Consider the following 26,860-nt stretch of genomic DNA (forward strand, 5'->3'; position numbering starts at 1 on the left):
TAATCATCGGCTATACACACAATGCCACACCCCAGCAACCCCCCACTGTGATAAATAAAGCACAGTCTAGGTGTTGTCCTCCCCTGGTTTTAAAGGCAGTTAATTAATTTAAGGAATCCGTTCACTCAGAAATCAGAAATTAATTACATTAGAATATGCAACACACAATCAATTCCAAAATCCAAATATTTAGAATAAACCAGAAGCAGTTGTGACAAAAGTTGTATTTAAATATATTTTAAATTAGAAATATATTATTTTACGCAGTTATTTATTTAGCCAAAGCTTGCTGGCGACTGTTAAGTGATAATTGCCATATCAAGGTAAAGAGACGGTAGAGATAATAGAGAACAGTCCCTAACTGTGTGTTCATGCTGTGGCTGACCAATGAAAGCTTTGTATTTACTGCCATCTGCTGACTGTTGGATGACAAAGGCTCCTTAAATTAGGCAATGATCCCTTTGCATTATAATGTAGAGATGCTTAAATACACCCTCAGTCACTAAATACATTTAGAAGACACAACATGCATTTTTTAAATGTGCTAAAAAGTAAACCACTGCTCAATAATCAAGGGATATGATGATTTTTGTCATGTAATGACATGAAAATTGCATACATCTTAAGTTAGGGTGCTGATTTATGACAAAAATAGAGAACTTTGTGAGAGGTCAGGATAAATATCTCTTTAAATGGCTAAATATATGGCGTAACACAAAAGTGTTCCCAATATTCAATAATAAAAGTGGATTAACCAGACAGCATGACACGCCTAACATGACTTTGCATGTATTTTCATAAACAATTCAACGACAAAGCATTCACGATTTGCTGTTTTCCTTGTGACATTTGCACGTCCCACAATAACAGCCTGACATGAAGGCACGTTCAATATCCATTCTTATGTACCACGCTCATACATCTACGAGACAGCTTCCAGTAGAAAAAACCCACAACTTTCAAACTTCGTCTCTGAGAAAATAGATTTATTATTCAAATAAGCGACATATACACAGTTGGTTCTAATCATCAGAAAGAATATGAATAAAGCTGAGCTACAATCATTTACAGAAATATGACGTTTATATTATTATCACACAGCTCCGCGGGGCAGGAGAAGTCCTTTGATGACATCAATATTTCACATTCATATTATATTCAGACATATATAATTTACTGTACAGACAAAGAGCTGAAGGCAGAGCAGAGCTTGATTCCCAAGAAGTCACTCACGATTAAAATTACATGACAGCACAACAGCCTGGTTTGTTTGGGTGCTTTTTCTTCCACTATTGGCTGATTTATCAAACTGAAAGAACAATCTGACATAGACTGTGACCGTTTAATACGAGGGTCAGTATGATACGTAAAGGGTGGTGTGATGCTGTAAAAGTCAATCATTTAATCGCCTCTGACAGAAAAGGAAAGAGATGCCATATCTCTGAAGTCTACTAGGTACTTTGGCTGAAACACATTCTCAACTGTTTTTTATCACAACTTTTTCTTGTCTATTAATTCGACCCTGCGATGTAATAATACAACAGAAGAAAGAGGACAAGTCAGAGAATCATGTTTTATGCATCCCATTATTCCTTTTACATGTGAATTGACAATGTGAATTTGTTTGAAACCTGGATTGACATCACGTTTCTTGTGTTGCATTCTGACACCTTCACAAGTATTTAAACTTTCACACTGCAGTTTTTTTTTTTTGAAGGAAACAGCACTGAGTTACCCTAAAAATATTTTATAGTTTTTTAAAATTATTTTTTTAATATATTTTTACATTTTTATTAGTACTATTTTAAAGCACTTTTTCAGGCCATCTCCTTGTTTTTTCTCTCTTCATTTCTTCCTAATTTTCAGGTAAATTTCTTGCACTTTTTGCCAAATTTTTGGGTCATTTCTTTCGAACTTTCCCCCTGCCTTTTCCTCATGATTTTCAAAATAATTAGGCCAATTCACTCATGTTTCAAAGGGTTAACAGGCAGGTTAACTATGAGTAGAAAGGGGTAATATTTCAGTAAGGCTCAGGAGATAAAAAAAAAACCTCCATCATAGATTGACCAGAGGTCTGCCAACTAAATTTTGTTCTCCCCATTAATTTTTGACATTTCTAATTGAAACCACCCTTGATTGGGTTCTGTTGCTAGGGACTGTCAAGCTTTCCATTCTGGCACAGCACGTTAAAGCAGATAATCGTTTCTTTTTTACCTACACACTTTATTATTGGAACACTCGTCATAGATTTGACAACAAAGCAGTAGTGTGGGATGACGTCTAGCTCACCTGTAAGGTGTGCGCCCCGTATGGCGAAGGCTTCTGCAGCGGCCCTATCTCAAGCTGTCCTATCAATGTGCCCATATGGGGCATGACATTTGATTGGTCAATTGCAAACTTTAAACCTTTTCCTCAATAAAAAATCATGCTATTTTTCTTTTGAGAAATATTAGCAGTATAATCACCACGGCCAACAATTTCAGCCTCTTCCACTGGTTTACAGTATTATCACAGAGGCATAAAAATTGAGACAGACACTTAAAAAAACATTGAATCATTCGTCCTTTCTTTGAGACACACACCAATGTCCTACATCGATCCACATTTCAGCCCGTACACGTTAAAAACGACTCATGCTTTGTAGTTGCTGTGTGTTATCAGTGTGATTTAGTAGATTTTGTAAAAGTAGAGAAAGTTACAATGGTAATGGTGGGAGTGACTCATTCACTTTCCCAACCTCTTTGCAACGTCCTTATAGGCTAGCTCGATTTCCACATCGGCTGCGCACGTGTTGGTGAACTCATCCCGGCTGTAGGCGTTGTTGAGGTAACGCCACAGCCCTCTGAATTCAGACGGGATGTCATAGTTTCGATATTTCTTCGCAACCACCTGTGGAAAATAAGTGGTTGAAACACTTCTTTCAAGAAAAAATCAAATGAACCTAATTCAATCCAAAGTAGGTTACCTTGACAACATGAAGTTTGGGCAGAAGGTTGCAATCAGCCAGCGTCAGTTCGTCTCCATCCAGGTATTTGCGTTTGGATTCTCCGTCGCCACCAGGGCGTCCCACCTGGACCTCATCAGGTAGTGGACTCATCAGGTACTTATCCAGCTTGTCCAGGGACTTGTCTAGACTCTTCTCTAATGCTGGGACACACAGATACAGCAAATATCCAGGCCAGAAGGTCACCAGAGTTCATAAACCAGCAGTGGTAGAATTAAGAATGTTTATTCAAATGCTGTATTTAAGTATGAAAATAAGGTACTTGTACTTTACTTGAGTTTTTTCTTTTCATGCCATACTTTTATTCCACTACATTTTAGAGGGAAATATTGTACTTTTCACTTCACTACATTTATCTGAACGCTTTAGTTACTTTACAGAGTAAGACTGTTGCATAAGAAACATGAGAAGAGTTTATAAAGTAAGATGTTTTCTTATGAATTAAATTACATAATAGTTCATACATGTACAAGTACAGGTAGTTGATTAATAAATGAGTTATTTGGCAGAAAATTCTCAACTATTTTGATAAACATTTAAGCCCTTTTTTAAAAATTATTTTTAATTTTGGGAGGTATTTTTTTTTATCATATCATTATCCTTTTATCATTTTGAGGTTTTGGGTGATTTTTTTTTTCCATCACTGTAAACCAGTGCTTCTGTTTGAATATATGTTTTTTGGATACATAAGTTTTGCATATAGCATGCTTACCTCGATGTTTATCCGGTCTCGTGTTTTTGACGTAAGCGGAGAACTTGGCAAATATGTCATTTCCTGCTATGTTTGATTCACGATTCTTTGCTGCAAGTTTGGGGTACCTACGAAACAAAAACATGACGTTACAAAGGATGCTGCTTGTTCTATTTCCTTTTCCCGTGTGAGTGTGTTTGTGTCTCTGTGTGTTTGGCTTACTTCGGCGGAGCCAGCATCGCCTCCAGATACTCCTCTACTTTGTTGACGTCTGTGAGAACCTCCCCTTGGAAGGTGAGGAAGGGCGGGTGCGTCCCCGGAGCCAGGTTGTGAAGGTCAGCTGGTTTCCTAATAACAGTGGAATCACTTTAAAAACTCTGCGACAAATATGCAATGAAATACTGTTCCAACATTACAGATTACAGTAAACAAAGGATCCTCTTCTCTTGGTCTGTTAAGCCGCAGTGCTGTAGCTACTATAACTGACTATCTTGGGCCTCATTTCTCAGCAACAATTACTCTTTTATGTGAAGCGTTTTTTAAATGTGACCCTTTGAGATTTTGTTCATTAACTCCATGTATTTCTCAAAGCAACACTTGGAGCAGGAGCATAATTAAATGCACATCTTAAAGCTCGTAAGCTATCTGTTAGCTGCTTAGTCAAACAGGTAGTTATGGGATGTTGTGTATACAGTAGGTCAATGTAATACTTTAAAGGAGCTCTATACAATATTCAGAGCACATCTATGATTCAGAGCTTGTCTGCAGACAGGCCAAGCCCCCTGGAAGAGCGCCAGACTTTGAATTCATTCAGGAAAGCCTAAAAGAGCTGCAAGATTAAATAATTTGATCGCCAATCGCAAACAAAGCGCTAAACCGGAAGTCAGTTGCTCAGCTGGCAGAAGTTACCCACTCGGGCACAGTGCACATGCTCTATGAGCGCCATGATGTGGAAGATCCAGGGACGCAGAAATAGTGCTTTTTTTTGTTTCTTTGAAAGCTGCTCAGCCTTGCAGCAATTTTTTTCCCAGTGGCCAAAAATCCCCTGCCACCCAAAAAGCATTTTCCCCATAGACCACCATTGTAAAAGAGACATCTGTAAAACTGTTGACAGGACAAGTTTAACCGCGAACAAGGTCTATTATGACCTTTCCTTTTATGAATTTTTGATCCATGGAGGTTTTGTATATGTAAAACTCTTCTTGGGCCGAGAAAAGATGTTTGAAAATCGGTGACATCATCAACAAAAAACAGAGAAGCTCGCACTTATGCGCACACAGAGGTATCCTGGAGTATCATTTCATGCTCAGGACGCCTTTAATCCACTTTACCTTTACACAGCAAAGTTGTTTGCTGTTCTGAATATCCTATAGAGCCTCTTTAAACACCAACATATGCTTATATTCTTTACAGGAGCTTCGATTTTGAAGTGCACGTACAGAGGCGGAAAGTTGTTTTTTGTCTCATAATGACATAGAGATGTGTTTGTGGGTTTAATTTTAATGTTTTTAGAGTACTTTTTCTTTTATCCATATGCAAAGACAACAAAGACATGATATTATTATTATTACCTCTTGAGGTCAACAGTGGTGACATTGAAGACTACACCTTTCAGCCAGAGGATCATAAAGAGGCGTTGAGAGAAGGGACAGTTTCCAATGCTCTCCCCATCACTCCCAGCCTGCATACACACACACACACACACACACACACACACACACACACACACACACACAGAGAGAGAGAGAGAGAAACATAGTAAGACACTAATTCAGCAATGGAGACAAACATAAACACTTTCCATAGCTGTATAAATGCACAAACTCATTGCAACACACTGATTCACACATACACGCAACGCACAGATAAACGCACACACATTGTACAAAAAGATGAATCAGCGCCTTTTAGTTTGAAGCAGTGGGTTTGAGGCTAAGTCTGTGTGTGTACATACACACATTTATAAATGGCATATGATCAAACAGTAGCATGAGTATGTGTTTATGTTTGCTTGAGTATGTGTGTGTGTGTGTTTGTGTGTGTGTGTGTGTGTGTGTGTGTGTGTGTGTGTGTGTGTGCATGCATAGCTGCAACAGGACACTGTAACGAGACACCGAGTCCAACATGAATAATCCACGCTGCTTCCATTAGCCGCTTCACTGCACGCTGCTTGGACGTGTGGTTCCTACTGTACAATAGTGTGGTGGCATATCAGCTACAGAAATCATACACTGTCCTGTCAATCCACAGAGACACACGCTGCCACTGTTCAAACATAAGTGTGATCTTTTTTCCTCGCCCTTGCTTACTGACACTCCATTTCTGAAATATGTGAGGAAACTAGTCCAGTCATCTTACCCCATTTGGCAGATTTGATGTGTTTTATACAGAAAGATATTCAGCTCTGAGACAAGAAGTCGTGTAAAAAATGACAAAATAAGTGTAAATAATGCTCTTGTGTTTTAGAAATCTGAATGAAGCATTTCTTCATAAAAACATGGACGTCCATTCATTTCAGTCCAATATGTAAATAAAATATTTTACATTGCCATCTAGATACCACACACACATGTGGATTCAACCCAAGTGTTTAGCAAAGAAATAAAAACACGTATTACTTCAGTGGCTATTTCTCCCTGTTTCCAGTCTATAGGCCTGTACTAAGCTATGTATGTATATATAAATAATAAATGAAAAAATGATAAAAAGCTGTCAGCTATAGCTTCATGAAGCATACAGGTATATGAATGGTATCAATCTTCTCATTTGTCTGCCAAAAAATCTAATTTACCAACATTACCAAGATTTTAGCTATGTGGCAGCTTTTCATCTAACTTTACCATCATGGTATATATTACACTTATTACTCATATAAAGTACAGAGTTCATTTTATATTCATTATAATAACTGTTATAGTAATGTCACAAACTCACTGACCTGTAAATCAATCAATCAATCCACTACTACTGTGGACAGTTATGACATCTGCAAAATCACTAGTTCACTGCAAAATGAATGCTTTGCTGCAGATGTGCTGGACATGGTAAAAAAAAACCAAAAAAAACAGCACAGTTCTCTTCCCGCTTTTGTTGCGCAATGGTTGATGCACTTCCTTTTATGCCATAAATTGATCTTTCATTTTTCCTGGGAGATTGTACCCGGAGGCAGGCAGATTGCATAGTTGAAGCTCGGCTAATAGCCTCCAAATTTAACACAGTTTTTTCATTTTGCTAAAGCCATGACATTATGCAATCAACATAAAAGATTTTGCAAGCCTTGTTTGAAAAATGGATCAGATTTGTTCATTACCAATGTTGAAGATAAAAAGCTGATGGTAATTTGCACTTGCTTTATCTATTAAATGACTGTAAGTGAGCAATATGTTTCCACTGTGATGACCAAACAAAGGGAAATGCTAAAACCTGCGCATAAATACACACTTGCATACCTTAATATACAAACTAACACATATTGTATCATAACCTCAGAGCGTTCAAGCTGCTGCTCTGAATACTGAAAGGACCGCAGTAATAATTCATTGGGAGAGAGAAAGAGAGAGATTGTCTATGCACGTGGGTGTCAGGTTAACACATGGAAAAATCAGCACACAACAACAACATGGCATGCACACGCTTAAAGGAGCCACCCTCTGCATACACACACACACACTTTACAGATTCTATAGTGTGCATATGCAGCCTAAATACTTGACCTTATGAAAAAAAAGCTGTTAAAGGTAGGGTAAGATAATAAAGTTTGCACAGAATTGTACTTCATAAATGAGAAGTAAACTGATATAGTGTCAGTTTGTGGTGAACCAACACCAAAAACACACACACAAAACTCCCCACCTTGACAAATAGCTCAATATCAGGGTCCTTGTCCTCCTCGGCCGCAGTATCCGTCATGGTCAAGTAAAACTCGCCTTGCTTTTCTTTCCACAAGCGTGTAGGTGTGTTTGTGTGTGTGTCAGTCGTGTCAGTTTACAGCAGATTCTACTCCAGGTCCATGCGGTGAGGTCCGCTTGGTCCCATAGCAGCTCCTGTCAGTGTCAGCCGAGGACGAGTGCCAGAGAGTGCGTGTGTGTGTGAGAGGTTCAATTTGTACCCGAGGCCTCAGCAGTGGGGCGTGACGCTGTCGGGCAAAAATAGCCCCCTTATGTTGGGTGGGGTTGTCACTGAAAGCATTAATGTAGTGACGGGGGGAAAGGGCAGAGCAAGTCACCCAAGGGTGCCCTGCCCCTCCCACCTCTTACCGCTCTGATTGACAGCACAACCGGGTGACTTTGAATCATTGAGAGTCATCGTCTCCTTCTCAGACTCATCAGCACCCGTGGGTCCCATGCTGGGAATTCTCAGCCCTGTGATGAATGTTTGATGAATGAATGTATCCTGCTACCAAATGCTGTATGTGTATTAAAGCCTGATTTATCTTCTTCCTCTACAGCTCGATTATTGTCCAAAAACTGTTACAAACACACCACACTGATGCACTGGGTGACCCTGGGCACTGTAGTTTATTTTGATTTGATCCCACATACAAAATATGCTGTAAATACCATGTAGAGTACGAAATGTGTATTAATCCGCAGCTGAAAATAGTCCCCAACAAATGCACTTCTTTGTAATGTTTGGTTAATGTTTGCTTAAAACTACAGCTGTTGTAGGAAAGTACTCAGCAGCTTTTTAAAAATAATACTTGATAACTGTGGACCATTTTTAAGGGGAAATTGTATTGCTCAACTCAAGAATCTAATAATATATTTCAGTACCATTTTCTAATAAAGTATCATTTATAAAGGGTTTAGGAGCTGTAATATATGTAATATATTTACAATTGCTTTTAACATTACTTACACCGGCTTGCACTGGAGGTCAATAATGTTAGGAAGATGTTATACCCTTATATCCTTATGTGGGAAAGACGTTAAATTTTGTTTGGCGATCAGTTTGGCGATATTTTAAATGTCTAACAACTCAAGAATTTCACATTTTTTCAAGTCAAGTTGTGGATGTTACCATCATGGCATTTTGCAGACAAGGTTTAGTTCTCCCCGCCTACAACTAAACTATGTCAAGATGACGTTGGTCTTTTGAAAACAGTGGATCCTGGTTACTTAACAACACAATCAACAAAATAGTGATTTCATTTGTCTTCAGTATTCTACGTCATGATGCTGGCATAGAAGTTATCCAGCCATTTAACTAAATGTAACCAAATATCAACATTTAATGACAGCCGTGGCCTGCTGGGAAGCCACTGATAAGAATAGCTTTTGGGTTGCCAGGTTGTGGAAAATCCTCCTTTAGCATTACACTTGCCGTATGTGTTTTTTTTTTTTTTTAAGCTAAGTCTGTGATTCTTCAGAAAGACCTTCAAAAAATGTTTTAATTTCTAATTAGCCACCAACAAAAGCTGGTCATTTCATTAATGTTAATAAATCATTAATAAAAGGCTGTTACAGTTATCCACTTGTCTGTGGTTGTAAATGTTAATGAGTTGTTTAGAAATGGATTTTGGTCGAGATACCCAGCAGTCCTTTTTCAGAGGGTAAGCGGTGGAACAATTTAATGAAATAAAGTAGCTGAATTATATTCATCTTCATAGTTATGGTGTGTACAACAAAGATATTACTGATCTAAAGCAAGTTTTGTTGACATTTACACAATTATGCTAAATTTATTGGATTTGTCTTTACTTTGAATAAGTAAGCTTCTAAGTAATTAAAACTAGGCTCCGATGCTAACACAATGCTAACACTTCAATAAAGCATTTAAGTCAGTCAGTATTAAAATAGTTTGGAGCCCTGGCTGGGCTCGGTGCTGCCGCTCTTATTCGACTGCAATAACCTCAGAGTTATACTGCTATAATTTATGCAGCTGTAGTTTCAAAGTGCCAGATTTATGATCGCTATTTACTCCAGCGCTATTGGACTTTAGTGTGGCATTTGCAGATTGTGTAATGTTTGGGTGTGGAGGTACAATGTTCAGCACAGATAGATAGATAGATAGATAGATAGATATTTCGATACACACTTAGTGTAGTACACACACACACACACACACACACACACGTGAATTCACATGGCCATGCGACAGGAACCATCCCCAACTATCCCAACACTGAGTCAGAACATTCTTGTCAGTTCAACTTAACTTATATTTAGAAACACAGTAACACACACACACACACACACACACACACACACACTTTCTCTCACACACACAAATGACTAAACATGATGACCTATAAATACGTGTGTGTGAACAGCACATGGAGGCAGAAGTCTCAAACAATAGCACATCAAGTCCTACAAGGTCTGAATCTAGATGTGTGACAGTCACATTCCACATATGCACACACATACACACACCCACACACGCACGCACACATGCACGCACGCACGCACACATACACGCACGCACACACACATTAGGAGACACTCTGACTTTGCACCTCTTGTTCATGAACAACTGATATGAATGGGATTATGACTGCGATTTATGAGGCCTACAGTTTAGTTCAAAGATGGGTGGTCAGTTTGAGCGTGCAAGGTCGTGTGTGTGTGTGTGTGTGTGTGCGCGCGTGCAACATGTGCAAACATGCACGCTGTAAAATGTCAAACAGATTAAACTGAGCTCAATTTCACCTAAATCCAACACACCCCTACCTTTACAAAAAGCTGGACTTCTGGCCCGTCCTTCTCAGGCTTGGGTTTCTCAGGTTCCTCTTTCTCAGAGGCGGATGAAGATGATGAGGAAGATGAGGATCTGCGTGATGAGTCCCTCCTTTCCTCCTCCTCCTCCTCCTTCTCCTCCTTCTCCTCCTCCACCTCTGGAGATCTTCTCACCCAACTCAGATCTTTGCTGCTCTCCTCTGCCTCTATTTTCTCCTCTTCCTCTTTCTCCTCATCCCTGTTCCAGTCCTCCGTCTCCCTCTCCTCTTCATTTTCGGCATGCGAGGAAGACGAGGAAGATGAGGAGGATGAAGAGGAGGAGGAGGAACTGCCTCGCCTCTCCTCTGTAGGAGGGAGAGGTGGGGGTAGAGAAGGGGGAGCTGGTATTTGCCCGATGGCCCGTCCCGTGTTCTCGTACTCTGCTACGAGGTCAGAGGGCTCTTGGTACGGCGCCTCGTAGGTCAGGTCATACACACCTGACGACTGGTTTTCGTAGGTGACCTCGGCGGTCTCGTACACGGGATCCATTCTGGGGTAAAGCAGAGGTTGTCTTGAGATGGTGGAGCGTGGCAAGGTGTAGAGCAGAGTGACTGTGATGCCACCAGTGCCTGTCTTATCAAAATGCACGGCAGGACTTTGACCAGGGAAGGCAGACAGGCGATGCCAAGGGAGGACAGTGGTGATCCTTAAAGGAGAATACAGCTTGATTTGACATGGCTTAGTACTGATAGTGCTGGGTGAAAAGCAAGAACTACATAAAAAGTGAAGTATTTGGTCATTATGAGTAACCTGTGCATCTAAAAGGACTGTCTTCAACATTTTAACCAAAATGAGGCAGAAATGTACCTGTATCAATTAACATGTCGAGCAGTGATTCTTAACTTGCTTTGCTCGGAGGCCTCTTTTGCAAACATGTTTCTAGTTTTTAGGACGTTTCCAGAATTTTAGGACATTTCAAGGATTTTAGGACGTGTCAAGGATTTGAGGAAATGTTTCTGATTTCAGGACATTTCTAGGATTTTAGGAGAATTCACAGATTTTTGGACGTTTTAGGGCATTTCTAGGATTTTAAGACATTTCTACGATTTTCAGATTTGTGGATGTTTCTAGGACTTAAGGAGGTTTCTTGGATGTTGGACATTTGTAAAAATTATAGGACATTTCAAGGATTTTACGACTTGACAAGGATTTTAGGAAATTTTTCTGATTTTAGAATATGTCTAGGATTTCAGACATTTCTAGGATTTTAGGAGGTTTCTCAGAAGTTTGGACATTTCTTGGATTTTATGAAATTAGGGGCTTAAAAAGAAAAAAAATGCAAATACTTTCTACAAGAAAACATGACTTACAAACCAGTTTTCTTTAAAAAAAAAATAAAATAAAAAAAATAATAAAAAAGAACAATCATTATATATTGCCAAAAATTGTAAAGACAAAAAAGTTGTTTTTTTTTAAGAAAGCATACCTTCCAAACACATGGGCACACAATTTTTTCTGTATATCACTGATATGTTACATTGATAAAAGTTAATTTGTTACACGCAGCACGTATACATTAATGTGCTTACGCTAAACACTGAGCATTTACATTTAAGGCTTCAAAGTTATTTTCAGATGCAATTCCATATTGAGAAGTGTAGTATCCACTGTATGTCAGTAAACTCGTAGTTTTGTGCACATTCACGTCAAAACAGCAGCCAAGTCCAAACGCCTTGGCTGTATGAAGTCGTAACATCATTATTAAATGATTCAAATCACTCTGAGTGTTATCTTTTCACAAGTCAACAAACTTCGCTAGAAAAAATAAAGTGCCTTGTTCTAAATGCCAAAACAAACAGCAGCTCCAGAGAAGAGACGATACATATTGACTCTCTACACAATAAAGAAGATGACTATTGACTTTACTGTTGTCCAAAACCATCGCTGCGGTTCGCGTGCCACTTTCACTGATGTGGAGCCAATAACATGATCAGTTAACAACAACCAGCGGACAGAAAAACAGTGACAACACCAAAGCAGCAGTTAGCAGATAACTCAGACGTCTTTTTTCAAACTATTTACTGAACAATTATCAGCAGTCAAACAGCTGCACGGAGGAATCTTTCACAGTATAATTCAAATATTGAATTCACAGCTGGTTGCAAAATGAAATCGTGAAGAAGAAAAGCTTCCTGCACACTGTCAGCTCACTACAGACGCTTTCAGTCACGGTCTTCATCAGGCATCAAGAGAGAAGGAAAGGCACCAAAATATCTTTATGACTCTAGACAGACACTGGCCCTCATCCAAGAAACAATAACAATACAATTATCAATTTTTACAGTCCACAAATTGTCATCCAGCAAAAGGAAAAATAATTTTACATTTGCGAATAATTTAACAAATGCATGAAAATCATTTCATCAAATTTCGACAATGTTTGAGAGTAATTTTAATGACTGGATTATTTAATTTCAGGGTTAAAGAAATACTACTACACAACTGATCCCAATTACTGTTATTTAAGTTACAGAGTACAAATCCGAGGAACTTTAACATTACTTGAGTATTTTAATCTCGTGCCACTTAGAACTGATAACTTTGTTATTTTTAAGAAGGGACAGGGTGACAGTTTTGGGTAATTTAAAAAAGTCATTTTTTTCCATGTGTAAAGATTTGGCTATTTTTTTCTTTCAATGTTTTTTTTGCATTTTGTGAACTAAATTTTTTTGCATTTTTTTTTCTATGGGTTTACAAGACATGTTTCTTTAAAAATCACCAAAAACAACACCATTTATCATCGCCAGAAACTCTAAAAACAGAAATTCTTTTCAAATGTTCAATTTCAATTTAATTTTTTTTTCTTTGAGCACACCCTGTTTTATTATACAGGTTTGTTTAAAAATTTCATAACTTTTCCAGAATTTTCAGGTTATACTTAGCTTTCCAAATTTTTTTCCAGGCCCTGCAATCGCTATTTGCAAATTCCATGACTTTTCTGAGTGTGTTGTGACTGTATGTACCTTGCATAGAGGTGATTATCAACTGTCTCTGTTTAGCCAGGCTTTCCTCCTCAGGCTCTGTGTGCGGTCCTTTTGACATCTTTTCATTCTACTGCTGCACAAAAACGGATTGCTCGTGTGTCGCCTACTTCCACCTATGGAGAATATGAGAAAAACATATTACAGCCAAAACAACACTGTCACTAATAAGGGACTGTCACTGAGTGACCGGGGGTACACACAACCCTCCCTCCTACATAACCACATCACTGTAAATGAGACATGAAGAATCAAGTGATTTTAACGATGGAAGCCCTCATCATGCACTGCATGTTCAAGGTACATCAGAAGGTTAAAAATCTGATGATTACTTTGTTTTTTTACAATTTCCAGCTGTGATAAATTGATTAATTTTGGTGATTTGTAATGAAAACCTGTCTTTCAAATCTGCACTACCCCCTTCCCACTCATAATCATAAATAATTAACAGTCCCTAAGAAAGTAATACTGAGAAAAAGACTAAATTTGTAAATTTATAGGTTAATATATTTTACCACTCAGTTCACTCTTTTTATTTCTAATGTGAAAACTTCAAATTCTGCACCTCTTTAACTTTAAACTCAATGCAGCAGATTTGAATGTTACACTCAAGAACTGCACTGAGGTCTGACACTGTCCCGTAATGACAGATCATTTTAGTTTTGGGCCAAATTAAAGTGAGCTTTTTTATCCGATTTCAACCCGAAACTATAAACATCAGCTGGTCCAGAGGGCTGTACACTCTTGCTCAGATTCTCTGCATCCCTAATGAACTGTAGGTCCAAATTGAAAACAAAAATAACACAATGCGATGCATACAATGCGCACTAATGTAATTGCACATCTCTGTTCACTGGCATTTCTGCAACATTGTTGCTCAGCAATTTGGAAAAAAGTGCATTTATAATGTTTTCTCTCAGCTGTGAATGTGTGTGTAGAAATTGACATTTACTACTGAGCGATGCAAGGAGCTGTTAAAGGAGCTTCGCAGCCGATTTCACATAAACTGGTCCTGAGCAGGTTAGGTCTGCAGCACAAGTTACCATGGCGACCCTTTGAAACTTTAGCAAACAGCAGGAATTAACCTGAAAAAAACTGCTTAAGATATATAATATTTCTGTAAAATTAATAATTATGATAAATAGAAATTAAGTTCTCTGGATTTTCCCCTTGATTTAAAAAAAAAACAAAACTTTCTAAATCTACTAATTTCTTGCAGTTGCACAGTGCCTTTTTTCCCATGTTTTTGGCAGAAATCAAGCCAATTTGCTCAGGTTTAAAAGGTTTAAATGCTTGTAAAAAGTGCTTGCACACTCCACAAGAAAACTGATGTCAATACAGGTTTTAAAGGTTTTGTTTGGCTAATTTTAATTAACATTTAATGTTGGTGTGGTATCTCACTCAGGTGAGATTTGGTGCCTTTCACGCTTGTATTAAATTGCAGTTTGTTTGTAGTGAATTTGATAGATCGATCCATTTGACGATCATAAAATACACGTTAGAAACGGCTTCACCTGAAGACAGTTATCACATACATCTACAACTGTCAGGGATTAACCTAACAATATCCACATCACTACATACAGAACTGAAAAAGAAACACAAAAGGTCCCTACTATGAGAGACTAATAAAATGTCTCTCTGCTTCAATCAGTTTCAGAGACACTAGAAGTTTATTCCATTCAATTGTAGCCGTATATAAAAAGTTGTTTTTTGCCCACTGAACTTTTGAATCTGAAAGACTAAAACCTGTTGGGCGATGTCTTGTTGAATCATTGCGATTGTCTCTGATGCGATCAAAGTAGTTGGACAGGTATTTCGGGACATCATGTTAACATCTTTGTGTGTAAATCACAACAATCTGCATGACCCTTTTACTGACAGGAAGTCGATTAGGTTGTAGAAAACGTGCTGAATTAAGATGCCTGGTGAAGATTTGAAACATAAAAGGTTCTCTAATAAAGGGAGTGCTGACAGTAAGCAGGAAATAAACTGTGTTTTATCTCAGTTATTAAAAAAAGCTTGCTCTGTATATAGCTGTATCAGATGCACATTCATACATTTTCACGTGTGTGTGGCAGTTACCTCTTCTGGTCAGTAGATGGTGCACAGTGTCAACGTACAAAAGATATAGTTGGGTTTGTAGCTTCAAAAACAAACAAAAACGGTGGAAGCTACAGAGCTGCTTTCTGTCGTATTTCTTCTGTTACATTTGTCAGGTCATGACTGTGTGACTGGATGCCAAAAACTCTGATTTCCATCCTCCTGCGGTGTAAGCCGGCGCTGGCATCATGCTGCTGAAACAGTGCCCACCCGAGGCTTCAGCTCCCGTCACAACAGCCTGGATAAATATTGTAAACGGCAAATCACATGAGCCTGTGTGCTTGTATACCTGCTCTCTGTGCCAAATGGGCCTTGTATTGATATATCCTCTCTTGTCATAAAAAAAAGTCAAACAGCATAAATCCTCCTCTGCTACATCAGCTACATCAATCAGCTTCACCTGCCACACTGCCACGTTTTATAGCACAGCTGAGCAAAGGCCTCTAGGAACCATGGGAAAATAAACTGCTGTGTTTTGACAGGGCGATGAGGTGTAACTGAGGTACTGTACATCAACTCGCTGTACAGAAATCTGTTGCTTCGGGGGAGTTATGGAGTCTCGGCGTCCATGTGTCTCCTGCAGCTCTGCCTCGTCTCTGCAACTGAGTCAACAACTTTTACAAGTTAGTTTAACTCCCTTTCTCTTTTTAATGTTTAAATATGGAGGCATGAAAGAACAGACTGTCCCATTCACTGTTAAAATACATAAATAGATCATATGTACACCAAACTGTAAAACACTTAAAAGGCGACAAGAACATCATCATTGGATCCTCAGAGTTCTTTGAAAGGGAGGACAGTATGGACACCACTGGCACCTCAAGGACTGAATGCGTTCATCTGTGGAGGGACGATAGGGACTGAAACCCTGTCCCTCTCCTGTCAGTCAGTCAGTCAGTCCCCGTCCATCCCTCCTCTACTCCCTCTTTCTTTCCCTCTGCGCTCCGTCACTCAAAGCGCTCGTAGTTCCTGGTTTGTCGGATCCGTGGGACCATGTCGAGCAGCAGCCTGCAGCAGGAGAGGAGGAAAGGAAAAACTGAGCTGATGCAAATGCTTTGATCCTTTTAATAAAACATCTGGTATCAACTTAGTGAGACACTGCAGACAGACAGAGGTTAATTTTAGGTTCTGGGTGTTACTTAAGTTAGAAAACCTCAATGCATTTGCAGAAAGGATTTTCATAAGAGCAGCACACTTGTTTAAAGGTGAAGAGTGTAAAATTTAGGGGGATTCAGTGGCGTAGGTGGTGACTTGTAGACTGCAACCACCAATCACCAGAAGCCAAATTATCCATAGAGGTCTCTTCCTTTTCAAAACAAACACACCCCGGTGATTTGAACCAGGGGCGTGTTTAGGGAGTGGCCTGTGGTTGCACGGGGCAACCCCTTGAATATGATTGGCCGCCCGAAGTGCCACCTCGCTATGACTGGCTATCTGTGCAGTCAGTTAGAGCCGTTTGACTATCAAACTGAGATTTTGTTTACAGGTGCAATTCGGTCTTAAACCTGAGAGGCAGTAATGTGTCTAGGCTGACTAATTTAAAATTGTAAATCAAAGCTGTGCAAACACCTGTGTCCGCAGCAGCGCTCATACTTCATGCCAACCCTGCATGAATCAGTGTCCCACTCAGGCCACCCTAGTAAAAAGTCTACCACTACTTTAAACTGATCAAAAACCATATATATGATGTTTGTAAGAGATGTATAAGAACCAAAGATGTTAAGAAACCATCATAGATCTGTTATATGAGGCACTCATTCCCCATAAACAAACAGAAAACAGTGACAGGGGAGATGTATAGCCAGGTTATACATCTCCAACACATCTCCAACACATACAGTTGGCTATAGCCAGCCAACCGTATGTGTTATCAAAACTCTCTTGTAATCACTTACTTGATTCCATAGGCGAGGATGATCAGACCTATGAGGACGCCTATTGTCCCGTCCAGGTACCACACCTGGGGTTCATGCTTGAACACCTCAGCGCTTATGAGGATGGAGAACCCCATGATTCCCCCGACCAGAGAGTTAAATCCTGAAAAGAGAAAAAACAGTCACGTTTTAGCTGAGGAGGGGTTTGTAAGTGTTGGAATTCAGCCCTCGTTGTGTTTGGGCGTCCCTCAGACACCTGCTAAGAGTCTAATGGACATGTGACATTGCTGGCTGTGGCTTATATGTTAAGTGTCTCGTGACATGACAGATTCTTGACATGCCTCTAATATCTGTCAGATACTCAAAGGTCATCTCGTTAAACCAAAATGCACCTGGCTCTATGTAGGTGGCAAACGACAGGCACCTACCATCAGTGATGAGGGCCCTGCTCGTGAGCACTTTGCCGAGCATAAACTTGATCACAGCGAGAATGATGCACACCAAGCCGCTGACGATGGACACGCTGAACAGGAAGTCATCCTGAGAGACAGACGGAAGCACAGAGACAAAGTGAGAGTCATGTTTTTTTTAACTTAATGATCAGTTCTTTGTTAATCACCTGGTCATGTCACTGTTGTCCCACAGGGTTCAATCCTTGGTCCTCCCTCAAAGTGTACCACTGGTTGATCCATGTCACTTTGAGGCCCAACAGCTTGTTTGATGTCAGGTATTATGATAATGACAAAAATAAAAAGTAAAAACTGTACTATAACTGTACAGGCAGCTGTGAGTGTTTTGTGTTCTGGGTTTTACATCCCACTGAAAGGCCACTCGCAGTCTGAGCAGAAGACTGCAGACACCACGAAAAAAAGAGGAATTTAATTTAGATTTTGGTTTACAGTTAATGTTTTCCTGCAGAACTGTACTTTTTTAGGAAAGGGGCAAAAACAATATCTATCATTAAGTATCTTACTTTAACATGATTTTAAGTAGTTTGTGAGTTAGTGAACTAATAAGACTTTTTTTTTAGCATTTATTAAAGGGGACTTATTATGCTAATTTTTTAGGTTCCTCCTTGTAATTTGGGTACTCACTAAAGCGTGTTTGAATGCTTTTATGTTTAAAAAAAAAAACAGAATTTCCCTCAGACTGTATTGATGTTAGAGGGGCCATTTACACGGCAACGGTTCTTGCATGACAGTTGCGGTATGGCGTTATCTAAAGTTTACTTTTACATTTCTATCGACAGGAAGCCAGCAGGGAGGATTGTAATGGAGCTCCGGTCTGATGTGGTCCCAAAGGCTGCAGAAAACATCAGAGTTATGTGCATCGGAGAAAAAGGTTTTGGCTACAGCCTTTCATTCACACGACGTCTGTGCTCTCAGCATCTCTGCTATAATGACTATAACAGTACGGAGACAATATCATACATAAGCAAATACACACTGTGTGGTGCCATCAACTTTCATATCACTCTCCACATACATTTGCCACTTATGGAAAAATAGAGATATAGGAACCTATTTGCATACAATGTGGCGATGCCTAGAGGTGGAGCTTTTCTGGTCTCAAGTGGCTTCTCTGATGGGATTTATAATTGTAATCGATGTACTCCGATAATTTTACTTCTAAATGTTGATTCCTCATTATCCCTTGCTTTTAGGCTTGACAGCTGCAAAGAAAATTCTTACACAGAGATAGAAATCCCAACATACACTACATATTACTCAATGGGCTGCTCGACTACATGACATAATATCTCTGGAACTGTCTATTGCCCGGTCCAATAAGGTCATGGTGAATAATACTGAAACTCTGGCTAAGGCAGTGGAGAGGGTCAGGCAAAATTCACCTTAATGAATCAGGTTGGTTATTATTCCTAGATTCACTTTACCGAGTTGTTTTTGTGTTTTGTTTTGTTTGGCTTCTTTTACATGGAGGAGAGAGGAATGATATGAGCAATTATTTCTGTGTTTGTTTGTTGTTGTTTTTTTTAGTATTTCTTTATTTTATTCTATTTATTTATCATTATTATTTATTTCTGTGAGTTTTTTTTCTTCTTTTTTAAATTGATTCATTAATTTTAAATCATATGACTTCAAGAACATTCTAAGCCAGCCTGTGTGGAGAAGGGAGGGGAGGTTTAATGTGTTAATGGGCACATATGGATAAGATGCGGCTCAGTGTATGAGGATGCGCTGTTGCACTGGTTGTTATTATTTGTTATTGTACCTTGCACAAAACTAAATAAAAATTTGATCATTAGAAACATGAGAGATTAAAACATAAGAGACTTGACTTGGACTCTAACTCAAAGACTTGAGAATCAAGTTGGAAAACGTAACTTGTCAGCATCTCTGCAACAGAGACAACATCACTTCTCTCTCTCGACCACTCGTTGAAATCATGCTCAAATAATGGTTATTCCTTTGCGTCTCATCGCTCTTATTTAATTACTTTTCCAGGAAATGATCTCTATCTCATCATATGCCTTTTCTTGACCTGACACGGTGGTTTTAAAGAACTTCAGGATTACTTTCTTGTTGCACCTATTGTGAGCCTAAATCACAAACTGAATGCACACAGGATGGGTGGAGGAGAAGAAGGGATGGATGAGAAAAGAGAAAGGGAGCTGCAGAGCACTCAGTGCCTCTGCGGCAGCATTAATATTGCACTACGGCCTTGGAGCCATGAAAAGCTACTTTGGCGAGCTTGCACACATCAAAGAGGAGATGGAGAGAAAACCTCAGCATGCTGCATAGGCCTGAGTCAGTGCTGTGACTCAGCTGTGAGAATAATAACTTAATAGTTAATTATTCTCAAAATATTGGATACATTCTTCAGCAACAAGGACAAATATTTAATTTCAGCAAATACAAACCTACAATTATTTTTCAAATGGAAGCTATTCATCATACACCATCTTAGCTATAAGGAACAAATTATAGACTATATTTAGTCTTTTTTCTCCTTACTGCAGCTGCTTTTCGTAGTTTATGAGTATTACTCACACCGAGGCTATGTGGAAGACCTAATGGATGTGGACCGTTCACATAATGGCTGGTGCATCATTACGCTTACAATATTATCAATGAAACCAGCTATAATAGCTGTGAGAGCAGTGGTGCATGTGCACAGCGGAGATCCACTCTACAAACGTAATAAAAGGCAAGTCTTCTTTTTACATTTTTTACGTGAGACATACAACACCTTTTTGCAGAGACATTGATCATAAAGTGTCTATATTTTTTATTTAATAAACTATGATACACAGGAAATGACTTTGTGATGCCAAAAAGTCAACGAAACACCAAAATATTTCCTGTTAATGTATAATTAATGTAAATTAGCTACTTTGTATCAAACTGGGCTTCCACTTTTGGGTCTTAATCACGCGGTCAGTATTTTTTTTGACAGTACCAGCTAGCAATTTCTTTGTAACTTTATCCTTTACAAAGTCTTCTGTAGTCTGTAAATGTTTACCTAACCATATTGCATTACATTAGTGCTGTGCAGAGTCCAAAAATTTAAGAAACATCCCAAAACGAAAGCTGAATCACCATCTGCTTTGAATGTGACTCCTCCAGCTCTATGCTGTATGTTCACTGCAGGTATAGTCAGCAAAAGATACATTCTGCTGCACATCCGCTCTGCAAACAATCCAAATCTGTTATGTCTTAAGTGTAGCCAAAGCCATAGCTTAACTGTGAAGCGACTGCTGTGTTCTTGGCACAAAGCTATCTGACCCTGGTCCTGGCTGGCGGGTTTGAACCCAGAACACTCTTGCTGTGAGGCGACAGTGCCTACCACTGTACCACTGTGCCACCCCAAGATACTACAACTAGAAGTATTTTACTACTTAAAGTACATCATGTTTGATGGTATCTGGATATTGCATTCCTCAAATATTCAAATCAACTTTAAGAGGAATCCCCCCAGTAAAGTTATCATCAATATTCATAGTGCGCTGGCCGGCATTTTGACCCATGAGAAACAGAAATGCCCACACACACACACACACACATACACACACACACACACACGGGGGAGAAAGGAGAGGAGGGAGAGCTCATGACAGACAGAACCTGCCCAGAATGTGAACACAGTTCTTGACATTTACATATAACTTACAGAGCTGCTGGTGCAGAATACGAAGATGTTATTATTATTCGATATAATTATGCATGAAAAGTTTAATCACAGTGGTACTATCTGGTCTGAAAGTTCAGGTCTGGCGTGGCTCCACTGAACACAGCTACAGATTTGAAATTTGTCTCGTCTTTCGCTTGGCGATCGTGTATTTCAAAGGTTTTCTGGGGGCTTCTGAGTGGATTTCATAAGCACAGGGGTTGTGAAATCTTCTCAACTCTCAGAAGTCACTGCAACTCTTCAAATTCATTTAACATATAAAGGAGACCCTGTTGAGAGTTAAAAGGTCTCCACCAAACAGTGATGAAATGCCTGCATGAGGACCACAACTTTGTTTTGGCTGCTAACCGACATTAATTGGGCTCAGAGGAGCAGCAGAGCAGGAACAGTCAGGTGTCAAAAACCAAACATCCTCCCCCTCATGCCTCCTCTTCCACCCTCTCTGTCTCTGCCCTCCTCTTCCTCATGACTGCATACCTAAACAGCTGCTTATTAACATTTCATAGCGAGAAGGAGCGCGAGGCTGTGAGAATAAACCGTATTTCTAGCATTTGAATACTGAGGGCGGCTGTGAGCCATACACACGCTATATTTAACTCAAAGTGTGATGCACCAGAAAGCAGAGTGGTAGAAGCCAACTGTGTGACAGAGGAGGAGCGGGTCGACTCAGAAAAACACAATCTGTCTGCCTCGCCGCTCCCACAGTCGGCCTTTGTTTATGCTTTGCTGCTCGCTGTCAGTCAGGCCCGGCGCTTCCCCTCGCTGCAGCCACAGATGAAGAGATGGAAAACACAGTTGGTCTGAAACATCAATAAAGGATTTGGAGACTAATTGAATTTTGAGCCTGAGTGAGCTGCAAAGGCGATTTGAAACCCCTGAAATGTGCATGTCTCATCACGGTATATTTCTGTTCTGCATCTGGACCAATAACACGAAAAAAATGATTTAGATGCATTCAACTGTGTTGATGAATTTTGTTTTTTATGCTTTTCCCAAAATCTAACCTTAACAGAGTGTGGAGTATTCCACTGTGAAGTCGGTCTGTTCTCTCCGTCTATATTTCATAACAATATCACAACAAGCATGTTGCAATAATACAAGGCAGGGAGTAAGTTATTGAGTTGGAAAGTTAACCGAAATGAAATCTATACTCACAAGAATAGAATTATGTACAAATAAACACAGAAACACCAGCTAAATCCTGTCTGACCCACTCCAAAATACCAATTCCTCACCCATTAAACAGATCTTCATCTGTTTACCCTATTATCAATCTAGATTTGAAACTTAGCATCATCATCACCACCTGTAACAACAATATGAAGCAGAAGTAAAATCAAAGATTTTTAGTAATGTATAAATGGTATGGCACACTTCATTTGTGGACTCATACAAAAGTAATTCCTCTCTCTTCCTCATCTGCAGAGACTCTGCCCTTTCCCCAGGTTTTTAATTTTCCTTCTTATTTTGCTGTGTAGCCCACAGCCAATAAAAGCGCTGCTGGGGTCAGGACGAGAGTTATTATGGCGCTTTTCCTTTTTTACTGATTTTTGTTTTTAATTCAGATTAGACTTAGTTAGTTTCCAGTGAGTGAGCCTGTTTCAGTTTAGTTTTTCTGTTTAAAAAAGTTCTAATTTTTATTTAGATTTTATCAATTTCAGTGTTAGCTTTTAGTTTTTTATTATAATATGGGCGGTATTTGTAAGGGGCAAGATTTAAAAACAACAATACTTTGTGAAGACAACTAACTCACAATCATGTAGACATCCCAGTCTCCAAAACATGCAACGCCTTTCATAATTGTTGTTGACAAATTTGACAAAATTGAAAAAAAACAAGACCATGACATTTCCCATATTTGTTAGTAAACAATATCCTATAAATAGAGTTTTTATTTTTATGTCAGTTATTTTAGTTATTTTTCACACATACGTAATTTTGGTTTAATAGAGTTTTAGTTAGCTATAGTAACCTTGGACTTTATAAAAAGAGAAGGATCAGACCGTAGCAGCAGACATATAAGAGGAAGCTGCAAAAATGTTGCTGACGGTGCTGAAAAAACACACAAGAAGAGGATGAACAGTGATGTGGAGTCATCCTGTTTTCTTTTGGACAGGTAGGTGCCAGCGGTTAGCTTAGTTAGCTCGCTAGTATTGGTTTTTCCATTACAAAAAATATAACGTTCCTACGATAGCACAGTCGCAGAGAGAAAAGGGGCTAAATTTGGATGTAATGTTTTTAGTTATTTACTGACAGTTTATATATAGTATATCTTTAAGTAAAGCAGCTACACAAGATTTTCTTTTTCTCAGAATGAAATTAAAAAGTATATTTTCAAACTGATGTTCGAGCGCATGATTTCTTTTCTTTGCTGTAGTGTGATACAGTTCAGATGTGAAGCTTTTAAGATTGTATGTGCTGCTGTTTGCTCCTTTAAGAGTCTGAAATAAAGTCTTCACACAACTGGTAAAATCAGCCTGGGAGTTGTACAGTAGATACTGCCATTATTTAAAATGTGTAATCATGCATTTGAGGCTAAAACAGACAGCAACAATCAGTTTCCTACTTTCAAAATGACACCAGTGTGAATTAGATCCCAGAACTAAAGCAGAAAGAGGCACTGAGGGCCTGAACAGCAATAATCTCTCAACAGGAATTCAGCTCACCAAAGCATCATGTTCCCATATTTACTCATCATCACCATCATTAGCTTCAGATCCTCAACTGCGCAGCTACGGAGCTGACTACTGCCCGGCAACAGGGCAATAAAACTATGAGATTTGTGACATTCTTCGTACAGCAGCAGCAACACTGTTAAACCTCTGTCACACACACATACGCTGATGGACACCCTGATGGACACCTCACAGTCAAAGACTGGTCGGTGTTTTAAAGCAAGTAGCCATTTTTTGAATAAAAGTTGTTGTTTTTTAACTTAATTCAAGTGCATTTGTTCCTACTCCACGCATGAGTGCATCAAGTTTGTTTTATCCAACTTCACATTGCCTGCATTACAGCCTACTAAATATGAAAATGAAAGAGTCAAATATGATAATAGTTTGACGATTCCCAAATGCACCACTGCAGCCTTGACACATCAAATTTAATTAGAATCAAATCAACAAGATGTGATTTGTGGTTTCTTTGGCCTGAAGACAAAAAGCCAAAACCTGCCATCTGTTCAGTCACACTGAGCTGCTCCTCTTTATATCCTGACCTTCAGCTGGACCTGAACCACCAACCAGTCCTCCAGTGACCAGCACCACGTGACGGCCATCTTATCAGATTTACTGCCAGTTCAAATGGCAGGACGGGGACAGAATTGACCACATTATATCAGCAGCTTCATGCAAATCACGTGAATAATGGTCAGCATGTTTGTCTTGGATGCTGAGAAGAACACTCAGATTTTGGGAGGGTAATGTTGGAAACAGGCACAAAGTCAGCAGGGCATTTTGGATTCTGAGAGAAATCCTCGTCACTGGCAGACTGGTCGTACCACAGCAGGCAGACAGAGTAGTGTTAAAAATAACCACAAATTCCACCAAAAAATCAGATTAAACACCAAACTACTGGCATCAGTTCTGCATTATGACTCCAGTGAGATGGATCAAACCGTTAAGTGACCCTGTTTGACTTTTTCATTGACAGTGATGCAGCTGTCACAATGTACGACAGACTGTTCATGTGTTAATGCATGACAACCTGTCCCTCATGGTCGAGGCTATAATTCAAATATCTCTATCTCCAGTTTGAATCTAATTTGAACCCCTGCACTGCATCAGAGCCATTTCCTGCACACTGATATTTACTGTACGATGTCATATATGATAAAAACGTGGTAATTAACTATAATCAAGTTTTTTGTTGTGAAATATTTCTATGCAGCCTAGAAAATTGGTTTCATGTCTTTAAAAAAGAAGGCAATAAACAAACAATACAAGACATGGCTGAAACATTAGCAAGAAGTCATTTAAAAATTACAGTAAAATTATCTGAAAATAAGCCCTTATCCCTTTTTTAAAATTAATTTTCAGTTCTTTTTTTGTCACCTTTTACTTGTTTCTTGTAGTTTTTTGGACTTCTGGCCAAGTTGTTCGTGCCTTTTTCTCAATTTCTTTTTAAAGAAATCAAACCAATATGTTCAGGTTTCAATGGGTTCAATAGCTTGTGAAAGGCAGATAATGGATAAATTCTTACCACTTCAGGTAGCAGCTTGGTGGCCAGGTCGTGGATAGCCTTACCCAGAATGCACAAGGAGGACAGGATGAAAATAACGCCCAGGATAACACAGGCTCTGTAGAGGAAAAGAGATGGAAGTAAACAGTGATGAAGAGTGCATTAATAACCACACAAACACAAATTACAGTTCCTGTGCCAAGTTGGACAGTGTGAGCCAATCAATAGTGTCCGCGCTCATTAGCTGAGGTGGCCGTCTGGTTATCTATCATGTAAATGTATTGACAGCGGTGTTGCTGAAAGACACCAGTAACCACCTGCTCTCTTTTAGCAGCATTAAGTGTCACCACAGAGAAAATGACACCTTAACACGACATTATGGTAGGATGGTCAACAGTTTTTCAGAGCACTGCTCGGCAGAAATCACAAAGCTGCGTACTCAACTTATGTTTCTGCGAAAGGTTTCGGTCGTTTTCATGGTAAGATCTTCCAACTGGCTTGTTTAGTTACATCAGAGCATCCCGATCGGTATATAAATATATATATATATATATATATATATATATATATTAATATATATATCTTTGTTCTTACTTTGTATTATCCATTTCCATTTTAACAATGACGGGATTTGAAGTCAGTGAGTTAATCACAGAGGGGGAGATTTACTTACTTACACTGAGATGACAATGAGAGAAAAAGTAAAGGAAATTGTCGATTTAAACAAACAAGAGCAACAATGTTTTGGTCCAGCAAATGAAGGACATTGATAAGGAGGTGCACTTTTGGTATTTTCGGATGTTTGCCAACTGTTTTGATGATCAGATCAACCGGATATGACCCCATGTTGCTCACACCAGGACACACAAAACTATCCTGACAGCACTGATTGAATATATATACTGTTTGGTTAAATTTGGGTACAAACAGAGCAGCAGAACACCAAGCTGAATAAAAAGTGAAGCATTCATTGCACTGGGTCAGAAAGAATGAGTTCACTGGCTTCTGCAGTAGCTGCTCCTCTCATCTATCAATCTGATCATCAGTTTTGATCAGATCAACAGATCAATTATCCACCACAACTCAAACTTTGCAAACTGCTGCTGAGGAGAAAAAAAAAAAAAAAAAAAAAAAATTCCCCTTGCGCTACATTCAAGGACCCG

General features: G+C 39.1%; 2 protein-coding genes across 3 annotated transcripts in view; both read right to left on the reverse strand.

Annotated features, from left to right (window-relative positions):
• Positions 1 to 1,835: 1,835 nt before the first annotated feature.
• clic5a (chloride intracellular channel 5a) lies at positions 1,836 to 13,439 on the reverse strand. The gene is made up of 7 exons (XM_042513228.1): positions 13,375 to 13,439; positions 10,367 to 11,057; positions 5,267 to 5,376; positions 3,918 to 4,043; positions 3,717 to 3,823; positions 2,966 to 3,147; positions 1,836 to 2,889 (listed from the first exon to the last, which is right to left on the reverse strand). The coding sequence occupies exons 2-7, from the start codon at positions 10,898 to 10,900 to the stop codon at positions 2,725 to 2,727; spliced, it is 1,224 nt and encodes a 407-aa protein (XP_042369162.1). The 5' UTR covers positions 10,901 to 11,057; positions 13,375 to 13,439; the 3' UTR covers positions 1,836 to 2,724.
• The window catches only part of LOC121962908 (transmembrane protein 163-like), a 32,412-nt gene continuing 18,987 nt past the window's right edge, over positions 13,436 to 26,860 (reverse strand). The window contains exons 6-10 of one of the 2 annotated variants that reach the window (XR_006107183.1): positions 25,719 to 25,815; positions 17,798 to 17,909; positions 17,391 to 17,532; positions 15,478 to 16,503; positions 13,436 to 13,508 (exon numbers count right to left, since the gene is read on the reverse strand). Coding sequence is in view for 1 of the 2 variants with exons in the window: in XM_042513229.1 (XP_042369163.1) it covers positions 16,443 to 16,503; positions 17,391 to 17,532; positions 17,798 to 17,909; positions 25,719 to 25,815 (412 nt within the window). In the remaining variant the exon portion in view is untranslated. Of the gene's footprint in view, positions 13,509 to 15,089; positions 16,504 to 17,390; positions 17,533 to 17,797; positions 17,910 to 25,718; positions 25,816 to 26,860 lie in introns of those variants that run through there. The other variant, XM_042513229.1, reaches the window with a different exon arrangement.

This window comes from Plectropomus leopardus, chromosome 24, assembly GCF_008729295.1.
Source record: "Plectropomus leopardus isolate mb chromosome 24, YSFRI_Pleo_2.0, whole genome shotgun sequence".
Taxonomy (NCBI): domain Eukaryota; kingdom Metazoa; phylum Chordata; class Actinopteri; order Perciformes; family Serranidae; genus Plectropomus; species Plectropomus leopardus.